Source organism: Ochotona princeps, chromosome 5 (genome assembly GCF_030435755.1).
Source record: "Ochotona princeps isolate mOchPri1 chromosome 5, mOchPri1.hap1, whole genome shotgun sequence".
Taxonomy (NCBI): Eukaryota; Metazoa; Chordata; class Mammalia; order Lagomorpha; family Ochotonidae; genus Ochotona; species Ochotona princeps.
This window is the reverse complement of record NC_080836.1, coordinates 34,505,174-34,518,821: the sequence shown is the minus strand read 5'-3', so window position 1 is coordinate 34,518,821 and position 13,648 is coordinate 34,505,174. Positions and strand designations below refer to the sequence as shown.

At 40.6% G+C, this 13,648-nt stretch overlaps 2 protein-coding genes across 2 annotated transcripts in view; one reads left to right on the top strand and one right to left on the bottom strand.

Annotated features, from left to right (window-relative positions):
* Nucleotides 1-9,233, top strand: part of NEB (nebulin) — a 206,325-nt gene extending 197,092 nt beyond the window's left edge. The window contains exons 149-157 of the mRNA XM_058664477.1: nucleotides 2,567-2,659; nucleotides 2,957-3,049; nucleotides 3,349-3,441; nucleotides 4,331-4,438; nucleotides 4,543-4,726; nucleotides 4,979-5,071; nucleotides 6,032-6,181; nucleotides 7,115-7,221; nucleotides 8,956-9,233. Of these exons, the coding sequence (XP_058520460.1) occupies nucleotides 2,567-2,659; nucleotides 2,957-3,049; nucleotides 3,349-3,441; nucleotides 4,331-4,438; nucleotides 4,543-4,726; nucleotides 4,979-5,071; nucleotides 6,032-6,181; nucleotides 7,115-7,221; nucleotides 8,956-9,129 (1,095 nt within the window). The 3' untranslated portion in view covers nucleotides 9,130-9,233. The remainder of the gene's footprint in view (nucleotides 1-2,566; nucleotides 2,660-2,956; nucleotides 3,050-3,348; nucleotides 3,442-4,330; nucleotides 4,439-4,542; nucleotides 4,727-4,978; nucleotides 5,072-6,031; nucleotides 6,182-7,114; nucleotides 7,222-8,955) is intronic.
* The window catches only part of RIF1 (replication timing regulatory factor 1), a 260,403-nt gene that overhangs the window by 181,282 nt on the left and 65,473 nt on the right, over nucleotides 1-13,648 (bottom strand). The window lies entirely within an intron of this gene.

The window sequence follows — 13,648 nt, the reverse complement described above, 5'->3', positions numbered from 1 at the left end:
AGAATCCATCTGAGCCCTAACACTGAGCCCCTTTCACAGTCCTCTTCCCTCCCTTTGCTTCTAATAGATCCTACTTTGCCATATTATTAACAGTTGGATTTCAGAATAGTTTTCTTAGTTCATTTGACATTTTAAATATTAAAAAAGTTGGTATGGATAATGATGCAAGTGTTAACCATTTTGAACCTCACACAAATATAAAATTAACAGCCTTTTTCCCAGCAGCCGAGATGTTCCTTTCCACATAGGTGTGGGTTCCCCATCCCGTAACAGCCCCGAGCCAGCAGTACCTGGCAGCCCATCAGCATGACTCCTGGCTGTTCATACTTCTGGGCCATTTTCTAACAAAAAAACTGATGTCACCCTTAAAGTGCCACAGGAAATGAGTGTCACTTACGGCTGTTCTGATGCTTTCTCACTGTGCAGGTGCTGTACAAAGAGAACATGGGCAAGGGGACCCCTATAGCGGTCACCCCAGAGATGGAGAGAGTGAAACACAATCAAGAGAACATTAGCTCGGTACTCTGGAAAGAAGGGGAGACCAGGCCACTTAACCTCAGAATCCATCTGAGCCCTAACACTGAGCCCCTTTCACGGTCCTCTTCCCTTCCTTTGCTTCTAATAGATCCTACTCTGCAAAGGATATACGTTCTCATTTTGATAACAGTTCATTTTCTCTTTACTTTAGCTGATATTTTTAAACACTAAAGACAATAATATGCCTTTAGTTGGTGTGGATAACAAAACCTGGGGTTAACCATTTTGCATCCTGGTGTAACCATTTAGGAAGCACTGTCCTCATACAAATGAACAAAATAACACAGTTAACCGACAGCTTTTCCCCAGCAGTTGAAGCACTGCCTGCACAGGAAGGTGTGGGCCCCCTACCGCAGTAACATCTGAGCCAGCAGTACCTGGCAGCCTGTCAGCTTGACTCCTGGCTGTTCATACTTCTGGGCCATTTTCTAACAAAACTGATGCCACCCTTAAAGTGCCACAGGAAATGACAGTGTCACTTACGGCTGTTCTCTGATGCTTTCTCACTGTGCAGGTGCTGTACAAAGAGAACATGGGCAAGGGGACCCCTATAGCGGTCACCCCAGAGATGGAGAGAGTGAAACACAATCAAGAGAACATTAGCTCGGTACTTTGGCATACAAGAAAAAAAAAGCTACTTGTTTAACCACTTTAAAAATTAAATAATCTACAATAGGTTTTAATCCTACTTTTAAGAAAAACAAATTTTATCAGTTCCTATTTATCCTTTCCTAAAATCCTAGCCTTAACTTCATAACAAGAATGCTGTCACCTGCAATTTAAAGTTCTAACATAGAAACTGATTTTCAAATGAAAAAAATCCCTGTGCTCACCTCTCCCCACACTCACTACCTTTAAGTCATTTATTTTATACACTGACGAATGTGGGGTTGGGTGGGTTGATGCAGTACGTGTGATGGGACTTTTAAATACGCTTTTCATGATTTCATCGGTTGTCGCTGCAATGACTATCCTGTCAAATTTGGACAATAGACATCTTGGAGAAAATAACCTCTGATCTTGTCACTCAAGGCTAATATCAATTATGATCCAGTGTGGTTTCAGTAACTGTCTACAAAGGAAAGTGTCACTGCATTTTGTTTTACTAGCCTTTGTCTTTGTTATGGTCTCAGCTGACAATTTCAGTAATCATTTCCCTGGAAGTTGTGCTTTATGACATTACATAGGTTTATAAATTGCTAGGAGATTGTGGTTAGGATGGGAACCTTTCCATAATGACTAGCCTGACAGGCCTCGGCAGACACTGTATAGCTCTCAAACCCTTTAGTGCCATGCATGTGACATGTTAGTAGGTAGCAGACAGACATGCGTCCCCATGGTTTCTCATTCTGTAAGTCTGATATGCGACCAAAGAATTTGCACTTCTAACAAGTTCTCCTGACTGTCCAGAGCCCCCACTTTGAGAATTATTTACTATGGGAAGGCCAAGTGTCCAGGGATGACACTAACATTGAGGACTGATCCTGATGTGCCACTGTCTTGGTGACTCAACTGCTAAACACATCCCTTACTGATAGATCTGCTGTTGTACTAAGCTGAAGCAAAAGGCAGAGGGAGACATAAGACAAGGAGTAAACACCTTGGTCACATCTGAGAGACTGTCGTTTCACTGAAGGGCCAGTGACAGCTTACGTGCTACAGAAAGGTTCAGTAATGAGCTGCTTCCAACCTCAATTTCATCAGTGGGAGCTGTGCCCATTACTTCTTTGACATGATCTGTAAAGGGCATGGCACTCAAACTGACGGTACAATAATGGTGGTCACGAATCCCTCCTGGCAGGGCCGCAGTTTCTCTCGTCAGTATTTCAGGGCCAGGTACCACTCTGGATCATGTATGTTGCTGGAACTACACTCAACTTCCTTTAAGTTACCCTGCTTTCCATCTAACCTTGTTGCCTAAAACAGTTTGGCACCCTGAACCTCATACAGAATGATCTATACCACATCCTCTTGATAACTATACTTCTTTTTTGTTTTCCGTCTTTGTGGACTCCTTGGACTCACATAGGTCTTGTACAAAGAAAATGTGGGGAAAGCCACCCCGACCCCTGTCACTCCAGAGATGCAGAGAGTCAAACGCAATCAAGAAAACATTAGCTCGGTATTGTCTTCAGCAATTACAGTGCTTTGGTTTTTGCAAAGTAACCCCTGCAGTTTGACCTGCTCCTAACCCTATCCCAGGTTGAAAACAAACAACACTGCCAATTACACTGACTTTCCTCTAAATATCATAGTACCTTTACCATTGCCATTAACTATTTTCAGGCTTTCTTCATGGGAGCTCTTCTCACTAAAAATGATTAATCCTAGCAGCACTTGTGCCTTCTTCCAAAATCGAAACATTTAACAGTCCATATTGCCTCCTGGTGACTTTTGGGTGCAACTTTGTATCTTATAGGTACTATACAAAGAGAACTTGGGGAGGGCAACCCCCACACCCTTTACTCCCGAGATGGAAAGAGTCAAACGCAACCAAGAAAACTTTAGCTCGGTATTTCAAAGAAAGATACCATTCAAGTTTTAACAAGCCTGACAAACATGGTTATACCACTAATTTGTCTCAGTGTTTCTAAGACTTTTGTGTAGTTTTAAACATTCTTCCTTGTCCACTTAAACAATCTACCCTACCAACTGATACCGCTTTCAACCATAACAACTTACTGGCTTTTATCATCCTGAGGTGTTTCTTACAGAAGTGTGCTATAACTGAGCTGTAACACCAGCTAAATGATGACTTTCAGAACTGCTTTTATACTTTCTGATGTCTGGCTGCTCTCTTGGCTCCCCTAGGTGTTGTACAAAGAGAATATGAGAAAAGCAACTCCGACACCTGTTACTCCCGAGATGGAGAGAGCTAAGCGCAACCAAGAAAATATTAGCTCGGTATTTTCTAGGGTGAACAATGAGTAGTGCAGCAACTTGGAAAATAACATTTTAACATCATGAAACCATGCTTTTCTCATTCCACTGAAAAACACACTAAATTTCTTTAAAAAAAAAAAAAAGAAATGCAACTTCTTGTATTAAATTAAGTATTTTAACACCATAAAACGTGCAATTCCTCATACAACTGAAAATTGACACAAAAATTAACAAAATAGTGTTGTTCAACTCCAAGTGGTCATGCTAAACATAACACGTTAATTCCCAGTGTTTTCTTTCCCCATTCACTATACTCTGAGGTAGTTTTCCATAACCAAACTGATTATAACAAACTGATTTCCTAACATTTTCAATCTGCTGCTTCCCTTTAAAGGTACTTTGTGACACAATTAACGTTCTGAAACAGATGCCTTTTTTGGCTTTGGTATTTTGAGGTTATTAGTTTATGATTATACAATCTGGATATAGCCCAAGAAAGATGATTGTTTCTTTTAAAAGATAGTTCTTACAAATTCCCTTTTATCAGATTTGGCACCATATGCCATCAAATATACTTTTGCCGTGTTACATTCCAAAATTCAAGAGGTCACTTTCTTTTTCCCTTTGAAATTATACTGTGCTCCCCACCTCATTTGAAAATGAGAATTATGAGGAAAATCAAAGTTTCATTTTCAAAGCCAAATAAGTTCTTTCTCTTCGGCAACCAGCCCCTCCCTTCCTCATGCTAACCTGTCCCACTGCCAGTCACCTGCCTCACTGGGTCTTTTCAGTGGAATCAGTGATCTCATCCACACCAGCTCCGCTCACCTCCCTCTGCTGGCAAGTCTTTGAGGCTTCAGGATCAGGACAGCGCCAAGCCCTTGACTCATTCACGGTCTCTCCTTGATAGGTTCTTTATTCTGATAGCTTCCGGAAACAAATACAAGGCAAAGCAGCCTATGTGTTGGACACTCCGGAGATGAGACGGGTGAGAGAAACCCAACGACACATCTCCACCGTAAGTCGGAAATCCTTTGGCTTGGGTGGCCCCCAGCCTGTTGGGAAACTTTAAACGAAAATTACACCATCATATTTTCATAATGGGAATTCATGACATTACAGGTGAAATATCATGAAGACTTTGAGAAAAGCAAGGGCTGCTTCACACCAGTGGTGACTGACCCTATCACTGAGCGAGTGAAGAAGAACATGCAGGACTTCAGTGACATCAACTACCGAGGTATTCAGAGGAAAGTAGTAGAAATGGAACAGAAACGGAACGACCAGGATCAGGAAACTGTCACAGGTAATCGAGAACAAAGGTGACATTGTGTACATCAAGTCAAACCATGGATATCAGTTAGCTTTCACTATCTGAAAAAAATCTGTTATCTCAGTTTGCAAAGTTAATTTCCATTCTACCTTGCCTTTGCTCTTTATTGAAGCTCTATTAGAACCTCCACTGACTAGCAATGATACAATTCTCTAGGGGTTGTTTAAATTCATGCCTTCATCACTCTAATGCCCAAATCATTCTAATCACTGTTTCTCCTCTCAGGCTTACGTGTCTGGCGTACTAATCCTGGATCAGTTTTTGACTATGATCCAGCAGAAGACAACATTCAATCCCGCAGTTTACACAAGCTTAATGGTATGTTGTGTTGTAAAGAGTGTAATTTTGCCAGCATCATCAACTAGCGACCCAGCATTACTGATCCTTAGGCTCTCAAGTTCCTTTCCTCCGGGGCTTTCCATTAGGACAGATGTTTTGAAATAAAAATGCGCATTAGTAAAAGCTATATAAAAATTTCAAACTGTCATATCAAATGTCTTAAAAACTGAAAGTGAAGAGACAGGCACAAAGGCTGGTTTACTCCCCAAACACCCACAACAGCCACGGGTGGACGAGGCCAAAATAGGAAGCCCAGAACTCTAACTGGGTCTCCCACGTAGCAGTTAGGGACTCAAATATTGGCACTATCACCACCGCATTCCACTGGAATACGTCAGGAGCTTGGGGCAGGACACAGATCCAGGCTCTCTAGGGATTGAGGCATCTCAAGCAGAGGCTTAACCACTATGCTAAATGCCTGAGCCTCCAGCAAATCTCCAGCAAATCTTTTAATTCAATTTCCCATAACTTACGAAGAAGCCTCCTAGTGCCAGTCCTGAAAGGAGTTTTCTATTCTACAGACGGAGAACAGTCAAATTTATGGTTACCCCTACATGTACAATTTTAATGATCTGCCAGCAATATTAGAGGAACACACACAAACACATCTAACTTAGGACTTTCTAGAAAAACCCATGTTTGGTGGTATGACTATTACTATCTGTTTTTGCTGAGCCCAGAAAATGGGCAGAGTGGAAAGAAATAGCTGGCAAGGACAGCCTGTTGGACACGACACATGGTGGCACTACTTAATTGTTCCATGACGCCCTTTCCTTTATTTAAGGCTCCCAACTATGTATTCCAAGAGTTTGGAGAGCTCTAGTCATAGAAAACCACATAAAGCAATGCTTTGCAAGTTAACAGCCCTGATCCAATGACTGGTAAGCATTACTGCCATAGACCTCCTGGCTACATCTCTTCTGATCACCTCTCTTACAGTCCAAGCCCAGCGCAGGAGCAGGGAGCAGTCGCGATCTGCCAGTGCACTGAGTATCAGTGGGGGTGAAGAGAAGTCTGAGCATTCAGAAGGTGCCAACCACCACCTCTCCATCTACAGCGAAGGGGGCATCTTCTCCACAACCTCAACAGGTACAAGCACCTGGTGCTGACCATCAAAGCTTGCCCATGAGGCTTACAGATAGCTCTGTAACACCTGATTTGTGTTGAAAAACAGATGCTTTCTTCAAATGGGAGGACTAGAAATGTGAAGTTACATACATGAAGCTAAATACTTTTATTTCCATTAATTTTATCAAAGCCTCCCTTCCTTGTAAATCAATACACTTTGACATAACTTAGTACTTACAACACCAGCACAACAGACATTAAAAACATGTACTTCCATGCAATGCAACTTAGAAAAGTGCAGTAAATGAATGGAATCTACAGCATAAAAATTTAACAATTTAGTTGCAGTATCAAAATTTAAAAACTCACCTGCTGTAATTGTCCACAAGAAAATTTAACAGGTTCACTTACAGCTGGTATAAAGCTGTACCTTTAAAACTTGTTTGCTGTAACATTTTTGACGTGCAATATGTTTCACATCCCCACACATCAAAAAACTGCCAATACTTGAATTTTAAAAAAAGTTTTAAGAGCAAGCTCACAGAAATCTTTTATGTACAGGTTAATTCCCCCAAAGCCTACATCAGCCAGGAGCTCCACAGGGGTGTCGCCCAACGTTCAGGCCACGTTCCCTAACTCTCCTAGGTGCATTGGCAGTGCTGCATCAGAAGCGGAGTGAGAACTGTTAGTGACATGGGCTGCCCAGCAGCTTAAGCTGATGCACCACAATGTTGCCCCCAACACCCAAACCCTCATTATTTTTGCTAATCTGCACAGTTGCTATTATGCACTTAAGGACCATTTTGATTCCATGGGGTGAAAAATACCTAATATTCAGACTTCTAGTATATGCATCATAAAAATTTAGAATGTTTCCCATTCAGGCCAGTAGACTTGACATTTTTATGACGTTTAGCCTTGTTTTCTGCTTGCAAAATGTTTGCTCCTTTTCAGCTTACAAACACGTAAGAACCACAGAGCTGCCCCAACAGCGGTCATCTTCAGCTGCCACCCAACAGACGACATTATCCTCTATTCCGTCCCACCCATCCACTGCCGGAGTAAGTAGTTACTAACTTACCCAATTCATTCTTGTTTTCCAGTGTATAGAAACAATCATTAAGTATTATGGCCTGTTTTTTTAAATGATCTCTTATGCTTTAATTCTCCTGAAACATCTCTCAAGTTGATAGGATCTTCATTACCAAAACTAAATTAAGAAGTATTTGCTGCTTAGAATCCCTGAACGCACATAAAAATACACACACTTACATACCTGCTATTATCTTAGGTCTCCTATATTGAAATACTAACCAAATCACACATACTCATAATGCCATCAAGACGGTGACATGGCATCAAATATGAAAAGATAATACAGGAATGGCCCCCAAAGGAACAAGTCAGAAAGAAAGGAAAAAGTCAGTTACACTTACATCAATTTGGGATAACAAGTTCACCTCTTCAGTAAAGTCTTCAATGTAAGAGGTAAATTACAGAAGGAGAAACTTCTTATTTTGGGTCTGGGAAAAGCTTTTTTTAAGCAAGTTTCAAAATGGAGGTGTTAAAGACAAGACCAAAAGATTTGACTACAGACTTTCAGTTTCTACAATCAAAAGAAACATCTCAGTCTAGAAACACTTAACAGTATACATAACAAAGCATACAGTATTCCAAATTATTTCTCTCCCCTTCAAACTGAATGGTATGGAAGAGTATGAGTCGTTTTTGGTAAATATGGTCCAAAAATTTTGCTCAAGGCTAAAAAGAAATCATTGGACCTGTCACTTTACCTTTAATATCATCCGAAGGAAAACACTATGATGTTCACCATAGTGGAAGAAAAAAAAAAAAAACAACAGGAAAACTATCCAGAAAAACGGAAATGGACAAATAATTTATATTACTAAAAAGTCTCTCAATCACATTTTTTGGAAAGGCAGAAACAGTGTTCCCATCTGCTGTTTCTCTCCCATCCAGACGCCCATAAATATCCTGTTAGGGCTGAAGCCAAGAGTTCAAACCAGGCTTCCCACATGAGTGCCAAGCCCAATCACTTGAGCTACCATCACTGCCCCCAGGGTCTGCACTCGTACAAGGCTGGCACGAGAGGCTTACTTACATGGGACGCAGGCATCCCAATCAGTCTTAACACCAGCCTTTACAATTCAATGTTTAGTTATGTACTGAATAGCTCTTAGGAACTGGTACACTCTTTAAATTCATAAAATGAGTCATGACATGCCAAGGATAGTTGAAAACAAAAGGGTAATATAAGAGCAATATGCATGCAACAATGTATCTTGGTTTGGATCACACCATAACTGAGTATTTAATCATTGCCACAGGTTTTCCAAGTGACGACACCATCTAACATCCTTATCAGTGTTTCACACGCATTCCAATTTCACTATAACATCGCTAACTCTTGTTAAGTCTCTTTTTGACAGCTATCAATATTCTAGTGTGGCTTCTCTTATGGGTTGATTGGCAGTTCCCTGATGACTAGGTGTAGCATGCTTTCAAATGTTAATGCTTAAGGATAAGGAAAAAAAAAAAACTCCAAAATATTTTTTGGGAGGGTGGAGTGGGGAGGATTTGGGTTGTATATATATAGAAATATAACCATTATCCCCCTACTATTGCCAGGTATTTCCTATCTGTGGTTTCTTATTTTCTTGGTGGTGGCTGCAGAGTAACTTACCTTTGCCTATTAAATTATAAGAGATCTTACATGCTTGGGCTGTTATACATCTAACACATAGTATTCTTCTTTCCCTCCTCACGGAAAATAGAAAATTTTCCGTGCCATGTATGACTACATGGCCGCTGACGCAGACGAGGTGTCCTTCAAAGATGGAGATGCCATCGTCAATGTCCAAGCTATCGATGAAGGTTGGATGTACGGCACAGTGCAGAGGACTGGCAGGACCGGCATGCTCCCAGCCAACTACGTTGAAGCCATTTAGTTAATTGAATATTACACAGGTTTTGCAGTCAGCAAAAACTACTCTTCAGTAAAGACTATCACTCATACTTTCAAGGTGCCCAGTGATTTTTCTGTGTCAATCTGTCTAGAATAGCACCACCTCCAATCTACTGACTATATGTATATGGGTTCTAAAAATTCTCCAGTAAAACAAATGCTCGTTATTGGATTTATATCTTCACTTTCTGGACTTGCACGTAACACTTTTGAGACATAAAACTTATGTTCTTTCAAAACTTCCACCAAAATCTCTTCAGGGGATTTTAAGCTTTAAAAGCTTCTACAATGTTGTATTAACAATCTTGTACAAAAATGTTTAACATTATTATGACAACTCTTAAAATGAACATGTCAAACACACTAATGCCAAAATGACATTCTCTTCTCTGCTTGATGGATGCTACCGCTTTTATTCGAATCCAGTTTGAAAGTTAGAACCAATAGAAAATAGACTTGTAATAATAAAACTGCAATAAAATCTGTAATTCTGCAATAAACACGACTAAGTGAACATTTTAAGTGACTTTGGCATGTCCCAATCAAAACTTCAATAAAGCAAATCCCTTACACAAAATCATGTACTTTTAAAAATGTTCCTTTGAAAACATCCATACTTGGCTTCACTGGCTATCCTGCAGTTTTAGAAATGGACATGGGGTCCAGTCCTAAATTCAAAGGATGTTCCTTATGTATCCAGCACACCAGCAATGTGGTGAGAAGGTTAAGTAGAAACACATCCATTAATGGCTGAATTTGTGTAACAACTATTCAACCAAAAGCAACGATCTCCATAGTAATGCTGTTACTTACCCAAACTTCCGAATGTATATTCCCGAGACTCACCGGGGGTGGTGCTCTAGCAGGGGCACGCATCCACTATGCCCAACACAGTGCTAAATGCTGAAGTTCAAGTGATGGACAAGAAAGTTAATGTTCCAAGAAAAGGTCAACAATGCTGAGGCGTCCTATTGCTGAAGACGGCCACTGTCATTCCCAATGCTTCTAGTTTTGCTTAATCTTAGTAATAATCTAAGTTAAGCTAGACAACAGTCTCATCATACACATACCCAAGCAACCTTTGGGAACATCCCAGAGTTTAGGCACACTTTGCAATTGCTATCACAAAAAATTTTTTTCTCAATCCTAGAATTTAGAAAAGCTTGGCAAATTTTTCCTCCAAAACATAATCTTTCTAGCAGCCTGCCTCAAAAATGACCAGCTGACAGTTAAAATCTCATCTTCCCCAGCCCACCAAAGACCTCCAAAAGCTTAATATACCTTAAAAAGAGGAAAGAAATCAATATGCATTCAGTCTGTTTTTTTTCTTTTCCTAGTAATTTGCTTTGTGTCCATGTTGTCAATGCAATGACACCAGGGTAAAACAGTATGCATTTCCATCTTGACAGATTCACAGGATTGTAAGGCTACAAAGTAGCTCAGTTAACTTGTTATTCGAATTAGGAAGGATGAAAATGTAGGTCACAGCAAAGCCCAAATACATACGAATGTTACAGGTTTGCATTGTACTCCACTGCCTCTCAAATTTTAAGTGCTAATTAATACCCAGTGCTTCAGAAGGTTGACTTCATTTGGCTAATTCATCACAAATATATAGGGCAAGCCATAAACTAAGGCAGATATATGGTATCCTTTTAATGGGATACATTCCAGTGCACAAAGGGAGAAAGTCAAATGAAGATAAAAGCAGAGATTGGGACAAAGCTTCTACATCCCAGCAATGCTTGCTCCCTACAGCTTGAAGGCAACAACCTTGTCAACATGTCTCAGCATCCAGTCACTGCAGCACTTTCCTACAGTGTCCCCAGTCAACCAGTACAATACCTTTCAATACAGTGTTTTTCTTACAAGTATGGATGTAGGGCCCGGCGCAATGGCCTAGCGCCTAAAGTCCTCACCTTGAATGCGCCGGGATCCCATGTGCGTGCCAGTTCTAATCCCAGCAGCTCCACTTCCCATCCAGCTCCCTGCTTGTGGCCTGGGAAAGCGGTTGAGGACGGCCCAAAGCCTTGGGACCCTGCACCCGCATGGAAGACCTGGAGGAGGTTCTTTGCTCCCGGCTTCGGATCGGCGTGCATCGGCCCGTTGCGGCTCACTTGGGGAGTGAATCATCGGATGGAGGATCTTTCTCTGTCTCCCCTCCTCTCTCTATATCTGACTTTCCAATAAAAAATAAACCTTAAAAAAAAAAAAAGTATGGACTTACACATCCATAGAACCAGGCAAAATATGAAGCTATCCAAGAACTTCAATTTTTTTTTTTAAAGATTTACTCATTTTATTACAGCCAGATATACACAGAGGAGGAGAGAAAGAGAGGAAGATCTTCCATCCGATGTTTCACTCCCCAAGTAAGCCGCAACAGCCAATGCGCGCCGATCCAAAGCCGGGAACCTGGAACCTCTTTCGGGTCTCCCACACGCGGGTGCAGGGTCCCAATGCATTGGGCTGTCCTCGACTGCTTTCCCAGGCCACAAGCAGGGAGCTGGATGGCAAGTGGAGCTGCTGGGACTAGAATCGGCGCCCATATGGGATCCCGGGGCGTTCAAGGCGAGGACTTTAGCCTCTAGGCCACGCCGCCGGGCCCAAGAACTTCAATTTATAAAAAGACATAAAAAGGCAGAAGACTACGAATGGCTCATGTTCATATGCAGGAAGGGACACAATGCTCACTTTATACTGTATTTGGATTATGCTATCATTACCGGTTTCAGGTCTCACTAAAATAAACAAAAACAAAATCAGAACACGAACATTAAACAAAAACAGTGAGCATCAAAATTTAATTTTACAGTTTTATTTCAGGTAAAAGTGCATTTCCTTAAAACTGTTTCAAAATCCAGTTTTAATAGGCAAGCGGTAACAATCAACTTTCACTGATTCATTAGTTTTACTGTGGACCTAACAGACTCTCCCTCCCTCAGCACAGTGATAAATGAACCAGAAGTAGTGTGGGACTAACTGCTTCAAACACAGTATAAAGCAGTATACACTCAAAACAGACCACACCCATCCTACTCATCTTCTAGTGGAATTAGCCAAGGAATCGATCAGTATTCACTCCGGGAACTTAATCTGTGAGACATATCAAATATAAATACTTTGTGAACGTAAAACTAAATTCTCTTTAGATTTCACTCATTAATGGAGATAAAAACACTATGTGATCAGTCTTATTCTAAGTGCACTGTAAGTCAAGGATGTGGACACAGCAGACAACATTTAGGACAGGGTGAATCTAAATGACAACTCATTGATAGAAAGCCAGGTCCTACATTCCAACTTATCTCACACGCAATGTAAAGACCCAGTGCCAAACAATTCCATTAGACTATCAGTGTTCCTTAAGATCACAGAACATTAACACTTCAAAACTTAAACAAAAGATATACCAAAAGCTGTATTAACACCTCCTAGTGTATCTGCACTGAAACAGTAGGACACAAACATAATCAGGGAATCCTTTTATAAAAGCAATTTAGGTGGGGTAACAGAAATTAAAGAAATCAAGACCTGATTCTGGCAGTGAAAACCCACTAACCAACTGGTAGCAAGCACTGACAAACTCTATAAAGGAACAGACAGTGCAGGCCAGTCAGGCGGATCAATTCTACATTACCAGGAAGGCATCATAAAAAAACATGCAAATGAGCATGACATTCCATCAATAAAATTCTAAATCCAATTTTGTCTCAAAGTATCACTTTACTTTCTCCAACTACTTAAAATACATAAATACTGACATTATAAAAAACTGGCTCTAGCTTACAACCCCTGCTCTGTAACTTGATGCCATCCTTCGGTTTCTATTCTCAAAACTGATTCTACTCTTCACTCCAAATGTCTTTTAGATAATTCTTGTTCTATAAAAGTAAACCTTTTCAGACAGCTGTTAATTTTATAATGGAATTTAGCACACTATATTCTACACTTCACTTTGAAGGTAACAAACTTCCAAGCTGTTTGTCATAATTAACAAAATACTTTTTGTTGGAAATTATTTACTTACTACTCTGGAGAGGAAATCAAATATTAAATAATGAGTACTTAGAGCAATTACTTAAGGTATTCATAAACATCAACTGTGGTATTTATACCATATACAATTAACTTTCTGGATGACTGGCCACCAACTTTCCTCAAAGCATGTTAAAACTACTGCTTGTCCATGTAAGACAATGTAATTTCATTATATTTTTTGCTCAGTCTGCCTGCCTTTTCTTTTTTTATTACTCTGCAATACTTTTTTCAAAGTTCGAAAGGCAGTCTGTCAGAGTCAGACAGAAAAGAGCTATCCAAATGCCTGCAAGGAGCCAGGACTGGGTGAGGCCAGCCAGAGCCAAGGATACATCCTAGTCTGTGGGAGGCAGTCACTATCTCCTGTCTAATAGGGGACACAGCACATGATGGCTTAAGTACACAGGTCCACACAAGGAGGCGGCGTGGGTGGGGATTCCAAGCTCCTTGCTTTCAGCCTGCCC